The 12,827-nt window shown below is 34.0% G+C and overlaps 1 protein-coding gene across 3 annotated transcripts in view; it reads left to right on the forward strand.

Moving 5' to 3' along the window:
• LOC128213819 (terminal uridylyltransferase 4-like) overlaps nucleotides 1-12,827 on the forward strand; it is a 39,455-nt gene that overhangs the window by 2,824 nt on the left and 23,804 nt on the right. For 2 of the 3 annotated variants that reach the window (XR_008257808.1, XM_052919876.1), the window contains exons 2-11: nucleotides 2,242-2,431; nucleotides 3,207-3,330; nucleotides 4,732-4,923; nucleotides 5,554-5,624; nucleotides 7,709-7,825; nucleotides 8,335-8,512; nucleotides 9,255-9,395; nucleotides 10,283-10,479; nucleotides 10,802-10,915; nucleotides 12,267-12,510. Coding sequence is in view for 2 of the 3 variants with exons in the window: in XM_052919876.1 (XP_052775836.1) it covers nucleotides 2,261-2,431; nucleotides 3,207-3,330; nucleotides 4,732-4,923; nucleotides 5,554-5,624; nucleotides 7,709-7,825; nucleotides 8,335-8,512; nucleotides 9,255-9,395; nucleotides 10,283-10,479; nucleotides 10,802-10,915; nucleotides 12,267-12,510 (1,549 nt within the window). In the remaining variant the exon portion in view is untranslated. Of the gene's footprint in view, nucleotides 1-2,235; nucleotides 2,432-3,206; nucleotides 3,331-4,731; nucleotides 4,924-5,553; nucleotides 5,625-7,708; nucleotides 7,826-8,334; nucleotides 8,513-9,254; nucleotides 9,396-10,282; nucleotides 10,480-10,801; nucleotides 10,916-12,266; nucleotides 12,511-12,827 lie in introns of all 3 variants that reach the window. The other variant, XM_052919877.1, reaches the window with a different exon arrangement.

Consider the following 12,827-nt stretch of genomic DNA (forward strand, 5'->3'; position numbering starts at 1 on the left):
AAACAAACATGTAAATAAAATGTAAAAATGGTAATTTTCTATGTTTTCGGACAGCGAAAAAAATAATTAATTTAAGGTGTCCGAACTCTTAGGTGAATTACGGTATCACTTTCAAATAGTTAGTGTCTTAAATTTAGTACTAAACATATTTTTGAGATTTAAATAAGAAATTAAGTTTCATACTCTTAATTCAGTTGAGAATGGAAACGCTTTGTGAACACGGGTCAGGTGTACTTCGGAGATCATTGAAGTGACAAAAACAGCTTCTGACAATGTTTGGAATTTTAATATTCTATCAAATATAAGAATAGCATTATAGCACAAATGTGAAATTGGTAAATATGAAAAATTGACAAATCTGAGGCACTCTTTTTCGACATCTGTCATACAGACAAACATGTTCAACAATACATGCATTTATATTCTAGAAAATGTATATCTATACATTATAATTAATACACATTATACAGTTCTTAATAAATGAATGGACTTGTATTTACATTTTATGCTTTAGTACCTTTTAAAATTGTCTCATACGCAGTTAATATGGTTGTTTTTGAATAAAAGTCAGCCGCCTTCTATTCTAGATCACTTCCCCCCCCCCCCCCCAAAAAAAAAAAAAAAAAAAAAAAAAAATGCCTACCTACCTACCCTCTTTTTTTTGGGAAGGAGACCGGAAACGAACCTATTTTTTTTTTTGGCCTCAGGTTAGTAACGCAACTGAAAATTAATTACGGCTGTGGTGTTATGTGATTGGTTGATTGACATCATCATGTGATGTTATCAATGTATCTTTAACAGATCAACATATCCACCCATTTCGTTTAAGTATCAGTGGCCGTGTGGACTAGCTGGTTGTTTTCTACCTTTTTCTTCAGTTTACCGGTGTCAGTTCGAACCTCACTAAAACCTAAATACTTTTTAATGCTATAACTGTACTTATTTCTGCAATATCTGTATCATAGAGTAAAATAATGATAAAATAAGTGTTTCTGATGCATTACTGAGAAAACTAATTTTTGGTCCAAAAACATGAGCGAGTCACTTTAAATAAAAAAAAACTCGCTATAAAGTGTTTAAAATGGTTGTCGCTTGTGATCTTATTTAGTCATACTTAAGAACTAAAAATTTAGAGGACAAAATAATGATACATATTATTTTTTTCCTTTTACGCTGTGTATATGAAAAACTGAAAGTTAACTAAAAAATAAACAACGATGTGTCCTGCAGAATAATCCAGACAAAAAAGACTGTTAACAAATATGAGCTATTATGCGGTTACCCCGACCAACTTGGTTTCGGGGATCAATTTTCAAATATCACTAAGAAACGTAAGGCTTGCAACATTTAGATTTTGGTAATAATAATATATTCTAAACATTAAATAAACATTATGAGAGTTTTTTTAGCAACTTAACGAATGAAATTTTTGCTAAGTTATTTTATGAAGATTATAAAGCAGTAGTGCTTATAATCATATTACGGTAGTTGAGAAATACACCCTCACTCGTGTTCTTTGTGAAATTTCTACTACGATTTAATTAGCTCTCGTGATAAGACATATTATACATATATACATGTGGACGCCGACTTCTTGTTGTTGTTGCTAATGCAGGCATCAGTGATATTTGACTTAGACTGGGTCTGATAAAATCATTTGCAGCTGGGTCAAAATGTGTCTATCAGTCATAGGTATTTCAGGAACCAAATGATCTGCCATTTGTGCCACCAAAAATCAATAAAAAAATAAGTATATTCTGAATTATCAGCTAAAGTTCCACATAGATATGTCACATAATACGAGAGTAATTAGCAGCCAAAAAGCTTCTGTTTCATATTGGGAACACCAATAATTGAAGAGTCTGTCAAAACTAAATATATTTATGAAACACAACATTTATAAAAAGTGAATTTGATGTATTTGTCTTAATTGTTTTAATAAACACCAAGACAGTAATTGAAATTAAGATTTTCGTGAACATGTCTCCAATAAATGTCTTCTATATGTTTGATATTATAATAATGAGTTTGTAACAAACAAGCTCGAATATATTAACATGTAACAAAACCCATGTTTTTTTAGAAGCCTGTTGGTTCAGGTCTGTTGGTTTGAGCTAATTTTGATCACTGTAATAAGATGAAGACATTTTGTTCATGTAATTAATTTCATGTGAAATAAATCATAGTTCTTGCCCATTATCATAAAATATTATTGATAATTTAATTTTTTCGAAGTGTTAGAGCTCTACACAAGTGCTAGATGGCGGAGGCCGACAAGACAGAATGCAAGGCTATGGAGGCTGATATCAAGCGACTGCTGAACTTGTCGGGGACAGGAGGCAAAGATGATCACTCTGGGTCGGCCACTCCTGCGGGAAGTAAACAGATTATAGTCACCAAGGAAGATCTTGCTAATATTCATACACATAAGGTATTCACTAATGTACTAAGAAGTAACCAATAAATTACATTAACACCACCGTAAGAAGTTTTTAAGGAAACCTGGAGGTTGATGCTTATTTTTTCGACGCATATTTGGTTTGATTTGTAGATGGTAGTAGCAAGATTAAAGGGGCTGTCTCAGGCATGATAAAATAGCGAAAAAAAAGAAAATTGTTGAAAACTGACATAAACTTGGCATCGATGTGAACAATGCATTGAAAATTACTAACTGAAGTACCACATAGTTTACAATTTATTTAAGTTTAGCAGTTATTTCGTATTTTTCCATTAAAAAAGATTACTGGGTATGTCTACCAGGTAGAATTCATTCCTTATGCATGATTGGCTAGTCGGTGTTATCATGTGATATTACCGAGGTAGGTGTATAGCTTAATTATGTCACCCGCTTAGAATAAGCATTTGTAGCTCAGTGAGTAAAATGCTGAACCTCAATTTTGGCGACGCGGTTTCGAACCCGGTCTCAGACTCAATTTTCTTTTTTACATTTTGGTAATTTTTTTTACAATTATGATATCAAAGCCTATCACATTCTATTTATAGGTAATTGTCCTGAGATTTGTTACAGAAAAACACTTTCTTTGGTGCCAATCGGTGACACAGTCCCTTTAAAGTTTGGTTTTTGATTTCATCAAATGTATGATGTTTCAATTGCATAATCCTGATTAGAAAAAATGATTACTTAATAATTTCTCCGAACAGTTAGGCAGGCATTTGGCTATCTAACTATTTTTTTTAATTATTAGGCAGAGAAAAAGAAGAACAAACCAAACAAGAAGACAGTGGAGGAGAAAACAAAACAGCCGGACACCAAGACTCCTGAAGCAAATACCACAGATGGGAATCAAGCTGCTGTGGTCACCAAAGAAGGTAATGCAAATGTCAGAGTGGTATAGTGATAAATTGTCTGCCTTTCACACAATATGGTTTGGCACATTTATCAACTCATCAGGCAAGATCCAAAAGTCCATAAAACTCATAGTCGTACAGTATTTATTTCACAGCAGTTTACAATTAACCTCATATTGTATTCATGGAAGTTTGCAAAATTACGTTTGCTGGTGTACACTGTACAGTATTCTATCAACAAGGTGACCTACACCAGATGCCGGTTATATGACCGTAATTGATGAACATTCCATTGATTGTATGACCGCAACAGTGTCTCATCAATTACAGTGATCTATATCACAAAAAAGTAAATTTAATTTGTTTTCACTTTTTGAAACATTGGAGCAACCCCTGCTGCCACAGCTCCGTTGCCTCAGCTTATAGCTTGTTCCTCAATAATCACCATTTTTAGCTCGACTATTCGAAGAATAGGTGGGCTATACTACTTGCCCCGGCGTCGGCGTCTGGTTAAAGTTTTAGGGCAAGTTGGGATTTTCACTTATAAGTCCAATACCCTACATTCAATTGACTTAATACTTCACACAGTTGTTCAGGGCCATCACATGATGAGGTTAGATAACTCCATATTATTCTTTACACAGATTATGGCCCCTGATTGACTATGGAACTTAGGTTAAAGTTTTAGGGCAAGTTGGAGTATTTATTAATAACTTCTATATCCTTTGTTCAATTGACTTTATACTTCACACAGTTGTTCAGGACCATCACCCAATGAGGTTACATAACTCCATATCCTTAATACAAGTTATGGCCCCTGATTGACTTAGGTAAAAGGTTTAGGCTAGTAAAAGTTAAGGGCAAGTTGGGATTTTAATAAAAAAACTTCTATACCGTTCATTACATGCACTTAATTAAATTCAAAATTATTTGCGACCAACTTACAACAAGAAACATAACTCCGTTTTAAGCCTAAATACAAGCCTTTTTTTTTTTTAAATTTCCTTTGAAAGGCATATTTGTATATTCTAAATCATATTTTCATAATGGGAAATCAAGTTATTTGAATGACTTGCGTCATTGTTTGGGCGGGCTGGTGGGAGAGCAGCATCAAAGTCACCTTATGTATCGAATAATTTTACTTAGGTTTGACATAAAGAGACCAAACTTGGTATTATTACATCCTTATTGTATTCTAAGTCAAAGCGGCGTAGTCGAGCGCGCTGTCTTACGACGGCTCTTGTTTGTTTTTATATACTTAAAAAGTATGACAATGACATCATCTTTGAACAAATACAGCAATTGTTGTCACTCATACCATACTGCGATATGAGCTTTATGGTATATCATAAAGACGTCTAATGCACATACACATTAGACATTAACAAGGCTCTTTATTTGAGTTGATATTCTAATGCGCAGGTGAAAAGAAACAGAAAAAGAAGAAGAACAGAAATAGGGCACGAGGGAAGAAACAGCCTCAGAGCGAGTTCTTTGGGAAAAAGAAAGTTCAGAATGAGAATGTATCAGAATCTGAAGACAGTGACAGTGGGTCTGATCAAGCTCCGCCCCCGAAGGCAGAGAAGTTCAACCTTGACTTCATAAGGATGAAATGTAGGAGACACATAGCGGAGGGCTTTTTTAAAACATAGGCAAATGAGTTATATAGAAACTTAAGATAACAACTATGGCAAATGAGTTATATAGAAACTTAAGATAACAACTATGAATTATTTCTAAGGTATTATTTGTGTGTTTTTATTGGTGGTTTTGTGCTTTTAAAGGCCTAGTTTAAGCCAACTATAAGTGACCCCCCCCCCACCCCCCAAACCCCCCCCCCCAAAAAAAACAACCTCTGTTGGTTGATCTTAATCTGCTTGCCTTGAACTCTCTTATCAATTCGCCAATCGGAGTATACAGCTGTGCTGTTTTGAAAGTTTTATTATAGAAATGGACCCTAAATGGCCCTGAGCCATTAAACGAATACACAGGAAATTGGCCCCTACTGTGACACCAGTGCAATTAGCAGGAGATGCACAGCAGGGGATTATCATGCCAAACATTCCTTAAACTAGGCCTTTAACAATTAAAATTAAGCTTTTGAATTCTGTTATAAATTCCTTTCCAGTGCAGCAGAAAACATCATAATCAAATTAAAACATGACACTGTAGCTATTTGACAATTTATTTGTCTGACCCTCTTAATTGTGTGTATAGCCTATAGGTGTATATTTTATATTGCAGACCTAGATGATAAACTGACACCTGCCATTTTGAATGAACTGGAAAAAGAAAGGATATTCCCACTGAAGAAGGTTTGAATTTAGACGGTTCTTACCATTCTGTCGATACTTATTATCTTGTCTGTTTTTTCAAAATAAGAAAGTCATAGTTTTTGTGATAGCCTTAGTATTGCTGTCTGCATGGTCATGCAAAAACTTTGTAACTTGAGTCGTAACGATAAAAATTCAAGATAATTATTCAGACACAATTTGGAACGCATGTTGCCAGAGACAATACACACATGTAAAGCAAGGACATAACTCTGGCTTTCATTATTGTCAAGTTATGCCCCATTTGGACTAAAAGAATATAGACAGATGAGCCTTGGTTTCCACTCTGTGGCTCTTTATTTTGATTTGAGATGTTTCGTAAATTGATATGAAGCCAAATCAGATAACAAGCACGCTCGATAATTATCTATTTTGTAAAAGAAAGAATACATTGGCGCTTCTAGCCTATGGCTGGTAGAGTTAAATAGGAAATGTAATTACCTTACAAAGCATATTTAAATGTCATTCATGTTCATTTACCTTAATTAGTTTTCTTTTCAATGTTTTGTAAAATCCCATGCCATAATCACTCTTTAATTTTGCATCTGAATGTTACATACAAAATATATACCCAGGTATTATATTCACTGGCCTAATATGACCAAATTTAATAGCTTGATGTCCTGTAATAATGTTAAAATATTGAATAATATTGCTACTTATTTATCATTCGCTACAGATAGAAGAAATGCTGCTTAGCATAATTAACATGTCTAAATACATTTCATGGTCATGCAAAAACTTTGTAACTTGAGTCGTAACGATAAAAATTCAAGATAATTATTCAGACACAATTTGGAACGCATGTTGCCAGAGACAATACACACATGTAAAGCAAGGACATAACTCTGGCTTTCATTATTGTCAAGTTATGCCCCATTTGGACTAAAAGAATATAGACAGATGAGCCTTGGTTTCCACTCTGTGGCTCTTTATTTTGATTTGAGATGTTTCGTAAATTGATATGAAGCCAAATCAGATAACAAGCACGCTCGATAATTATCTATTTTGTAAAAGAAAGAATACATTGGCGCTTCTAGCCTATGGCTGGTAGAGTTAAATAGGAAATGTAATTACCTTACAAAGCATATTTAAATGTCATTCATGTTCATTTACCTTAATTAGTTTTCTTTTCAATGTTTTGTAAAATCCCATGCCATAATCACTCTTTAATTTTGCATCTGAATGTTACATACAAAATATATACCCAGGTATTATATTCACTGGCCTAATATGACCAAATTTAATAGCTTGATGTCCTGTAATAATGTTAAAATATTGAATAATATTGCTACTTATTTATCATTCGCTACAGATAGAAGAAATGCTGCTTAGCATAATTAACATGTCTAAATACATTTCATGTATAGTTATAGTTCATACTTTTCTGCTTAAGATTAAATGTTGTAAAAATGATCTCATATTTATTTCATATCTATATTTCACTCTATTTTGTTGTCATTAATGCCATCTAGTATGTCCTTTGTGCACTGGCAATGTTCTAATTGAATTTGCTAATAAAACTTTGACCTGACTTGTTGCCAAACATTTACATTCACAAAAGTGTCATTTTTAAAAAAATGAGCACTGTAGCAGGATGCCATCACTCCTCCAATTTTTTCTTTAATATAGAAACAAGGCCCATATAACTTGACAATTACTAATGGGAGACTTGCGCCTTGCTAAACATATTGTGAATGGATCTAATATGTGTTTTGTGTTTCTTGTGAAATTTTGTTACATTTGTTATATTATGTTTTTGCACACCAGAAAGTAATGAAGGAGGCTATGATAATACCTCAACTTTTTCCTTCAAAAAAAACCCATACAAGTTGTTGAACACAATACTCACTGTGCAAAACCCACATACATTTGTTTGTTCTGGATGGTCATGTGAGTTGTGACTAGTAAATCCCTCCATTGATTTAAAAGCTTACAATTTTTATATCAGGTCGGTTTGATGTCATGTCAATTGATACACAGACTAAGGTTAATGACCAATTTTAGAAAAATTAGTTTATTTATTTGAAATTGGATGACAACCCATATTCTTTATTTATGTACAGAAATCACTGAAATTTGCACATGCAAAGTACTTCTGTCGCCTGTGTGACTATCACTGTGACAATGTGCCGTTGTGTCGACAACATGCGCAGGATGCGAGACACAGGAGAAGGAAAGAGGTAGGAAGACATTTCAGTCTTACTTTCACTTGAAAAACGAATATAGAATACAGATTGAAATGTAATCTTTTTGTAAGGTAGATATAATGGAAATGTTCATGTACATCTTGAATGAGCTGTACTGCTAGTTGTTATATTAGTGTTGATATGTTTTGCTATATACAGTCAAAACCCGTAGGCTCAGCATCGCTTGGCTCCATTTCCTCGTTGACTCGAACTGAATGTAAAGGATTGATTTTGTTTTACTATTTGTAAAAAAACAAAAAATATGGCTTGGATCAATATTTGTTAGGTTTTGAAGTATTTTGGTTGTCTCTGGGATATCAAGCCAACTGGTTTCAACTGTAGTTGAAACATTGATAAAGTTTGATCATATTCAGTATGGTGATACAGTTGAACTTGAACAGTTTTGAATATGGTCAAATTTATGTATACAGAATGATTACATTATAACTGATAACATATTATAAAACCCTTGACAATATCATCCCCATTCTCTCCTGTTACAGATCAGGGTACAGGACCAGAAGCTGAAGAAGTTACCGACACCGTCTGCCCGTCACATCACCGCTCTGGACAACCTTGTGGAAACATTGTATTCTGAATACGGGCTCTCATCAGCCGATCTCGTTCAGCGTCATATTGTTGCCTTGAAGATACAGGATTTCATCATGAAACACATCAAAGGTGCATGTTAGTTGGGGCCAGGGCTTCTTCAATCCGACAATTTACCAGTTTGGCAACGCCAATTTTTCTCTCAATTTTCTTATAATTTCAAACCAAAATTGTAAAGTCAATAGAAAATGTAATACACAAACCTTGTTTGTCCTTCACACATTCTTACAAACCCGGATAAACATTTCAAGATAGCCAATAGACAGAAGTGCTAATCTGTCACGATGATCAATCAATATCTGTTAATACACGGTCTAAACACATGGTGAATCACAAGGGACACAATTAAACAAATTACTCTCATTTTCAACACGTGACAATATGTTTCTGTATTGGGATGCACACGCTATAAAAAATATCCTGTAATTTATCTGTATTGTACAATACACAGGTCCCATGTTAAACCTATGATAAAGATCAAAACGTGTGAAAAGGTTCCAAATGAAAATATTTATTGGGGGGGGGGGGGGGCGTTGGTTGGGATGGGCAGGATATGACTGAGCCAGTTGAGCTTCAAAATTTGTAGAGGCAATTAGTTATTATACAGATACCATATATAGATACCACAATGAACTACATTTATATGTCATATCAGTTAACAATCAAATAAAAATTATTCTCAGGATTCTTGCTTGAAACTTGAATGAATTTGAACTTTAATCAGCCCTAAACTGTTGAGTTTCTTGATGTATGGTAGCATTAGTGAGTCTAAAGCATATGTACCAAAAAGTCATCCCATATTATTGTTTTTCAGATGTGAAACTCCAAGTGTATGGCTCGTCCCTGACGGGGTTTGGGTTGAAGGGCGCGACCCTTGACCTAGATCTTCTCTTCCCGGAGAAGGGAAACCCTGCCAATTACTTAGTTCAAGTGTATGATCTCCTGAAAGCTTCTGGTAGGTGCAGAATGTGGAATGGGTTTGGAAACAGTTGATTTATTGTGCATTGTGTTCAGTATTAAATTGAAGTGAATAATAGTCTATTTCTAAGTTTAATTTAATCTATCCTTGTATGTTCAAAAATGAACATAAGCAAGAAAATGGTCTGAATAATAAACACATATAAATAAATTTTATAAAAAAAAATATTTGAAATATAAGTCCATAATTTAAATTGGGAATTATTTGTCATTTAATTTTGGCTAAAACAACCCCAGACCAAACTTTTTAGCTGGGAAAGCTTTGTAATTACTATTTGTCAGGTGTTGTTCATCAAAAGTTTTTGTGATCGGATGTTTCAAAATATAAACATTGTACAAAAAGGACCATTAGATTAATATGGCATTGTCATGGCTATTTGTCACAGGTACTTTTTCCATTTTAAGCACAACTGGTTTTTTTGGGCAAAGAGGTTGAGGTAATATGATAACCTTTATGTGCAAATTTTCTAATCCTAGCCGAAACTAAATCTGTTCAAGATAAGATCGAATGAAACTTAGTACACCTGTTGCCAGTGACCAAACACATATGTATAGTTAGGTCCATAACTTAGACTTTAAATTTGTTAATTATGCACTTTCTTTGACCAAAGAAAGTAGGGAACAGTTCAAGATATTAAAATGAAACTCTGTACACATAACTCTGACTGTAATAACAGTCCATTATTGCCCCTTTTTAAAATGAAATCAACAGTCAAGCATTTGAGGTTTACTCCACAGCAGCCTTGTTAGTGTACCATTGGCATAGATTGTTTCTTAAGAACATGTGATAATATCTATCTTTTATAGCAATAATAAAAAAATAGTCATTAATTTTTTTTAATATACATTTTGCATATTTTACAGACACATTTGATGAAGTAAAGAGTCACTTCCAGTCCAAGGTTCCAGCAGTGACGTTCCTGTCCCCATGTAAGACCCTTAACTGTCAGATAACAGTTGGAACTGGTGCTGCAGTCATGACAAGTAGATATCTTGCCATCTACCGAGAACTGGACGAACGGTGTAGGAAACTGGCAATAGTTTTCAAGCACTGGGCCAAGGTAGCTTGATTAAAACTTTGTTTATTATATATTATTATGCAAAAAGGAATGAGTTGATTTTATTTGGTTTACCCAAAATATGAACCTGTCATATTATATATCAGTAGATATGGGTTGATCTTATTCCTTCAGAATTTTGTTTGCCTTCTTAAAGTATTAATATTATTTAAAAAAAAATCCTATAGATAAAAAAATGTTTGTTCAACATTATAAGATAAAATCTTTTGCTTACGCCAATTATAATGTTCATTTTTCAAATATAACATGAGATGGGAGGCATATACAAATGTTTTTAATTCATATGTATGATTGCATTGCACAGGTATGTGAAGTGGATTGTCAAGAGGCCGGGTCCCTGCCTGCGTATGTTTACAGTATGATGACAATCTTCTACCTACAGCAGTGCTCCACCCCTGTGCTGCCTGTTCTCTGGAAGGTAAGTAATGGCTTCTACCTCTGCCGTTTGTTGTAAATGGATTTTTTAGGGAAAATATGTGGTGTTGTCATAGCTGCCTGGTCCCTGGAATGAGGAATGGCTTTAACTACTGCCATTTGTGTAAACTTCGGAGGGGTGCGGGAGAGAAAAAAGAAGTGCCTCTGCTGCCTGTAAATTCTGGACAGTGAGTATTGTGTTCAACAACTTGTATGGGTTTTTTTTGAAGGAAAAAGTTGAGGTATTATCATAGCCTCCTTCATTACTTTCTGGTGTGCAAAAACATAATATAACAAATGTAACAAAATTTCACAAGAAACACAAAACACATATTAGATCCATTCACAATATGTTTAGCAAGGCGCAAGTCTCCCATTAGTAATTGTCAAGTTATATGGGCCTTGTTTCTATATTAAAGAAAAAATTGGAGGAGTGATGGCATCCTGCTACAGTGCTCATTTTTTTAAAAATGACACTTTTGTGAATGTAAATGTTTGGCAACAAGTCAGGTCAAAGTTTTATTAGCAAATTCAATTAGAACATTGCCAGTGCACAAAGGACATACTAGATGGCATTAATGACAACAAAATAGAGTGAAATATAGATATGAAATAAATATGAGATCATTTTTACAACATTTAATCTTAAGCAGAAAAGTATGAACTATAACTATACATGAAATGTATTTAGACATGTTAATTATGCTAAGCAGCATTTCTTCTATCTGTAGCGAATGATAAATAAGTAGCAATATTATTCAATATTTTAACATTATTACAGGACATCAAGCTATTAAATTTGGTCATATTAGGCCAGTGAATATAATACCTGGGTATATATTTTGTATGTAACATTCAGATGCAAAATTAAAGAGTGATTATGGCATGGGATTTTACAAAACATTGAAAAGAAAACTAATTAAGGTAAATGAACATGAATGACATTTAAATATGCTTTGTAAGGTAATTACATTTCCTATTTAACTCTACCAGCCATAGGCTAGAAGCGCCAATGTGATTGCGTGGTGTTTCATAAAGTAGTTAAATACCCATTAAAGCTTGGTTCCTTGGTCTGCCCATGAAGGACTGGATTATGGCCCTTGATAAGCTGCTGTATATAATAAGGAAGACAAATTTGTTGAAAGAGTTGTGTATTATTGTAGTAGTTTTTTCCCTTTGCCTGACAAAGCAGCTCTTTTCCCTCTGAATGTGAGTTTAGTATTTTACTATGTAAATAGAGCGAAGGCCATTGTTGGCCTTTCATTTATTGAGTAATGGTATGTTATAATGCATGTAAATAATTCAGCAAATAGTATCCTGTCTATTAACTGGTATGTTTTTGTACCATTATACAGGATTTAACAGAGAGTGCCTTGAAAAGACCAAAGACTGCTGCAGACGAGCAAGCCATGTTATCCGAGTTGAAGCAGCAACCATGGACCAGCAATAATGAGCTCTCTGTTGGTGCTCTCTGGCGGGACATGATCCTGTTCTATGGTTTACACTTTGATCTCAGTGAACACATCATCTGCGTACGATCAAGCAAGTTGCTTACACGCATGGAAAAGAAATGGAAGAGCAAACGTGTTGCAATTGAAGGTGAGGTGGTTTACTGGCTTGTCGGTGTTGTCACAGCCATTATGTTATCAATAGTTGCGATGAGTTGATTGGATAAAATACAATGAGTTACTGTGTACTCATATGTGACAGATAATATACCCAGTAATTAAACTTGGTACATATATAACCAATTATAAAATTTGCTTTTAAAATTTGTTGAGTAATGGTCATTGGTTGGCTAAGATTCTTATTTCATAAGATATCAGAATTAGTTTTGTATATGATTGAAATCATAATATCTTTTGTAAATGCTCTTAAACTCACAAAATGAATAACCAAACATGTTTGAGAGTAAA

This window comes from Mya arenaria, chromosome 13 (genome assembly GCF_026914265.1).
Source record: "Mya arenaria isolate MELC-2E11 chromosome 13, ASM2691426v1".
In the NCBI taxonomy this organism is placed as follows: domain Eukaryota; kingdom Metazoa; phylum Mollusca; class Bivalvia; order Myida; family Myidae; genus Mya; species Mya arenaria.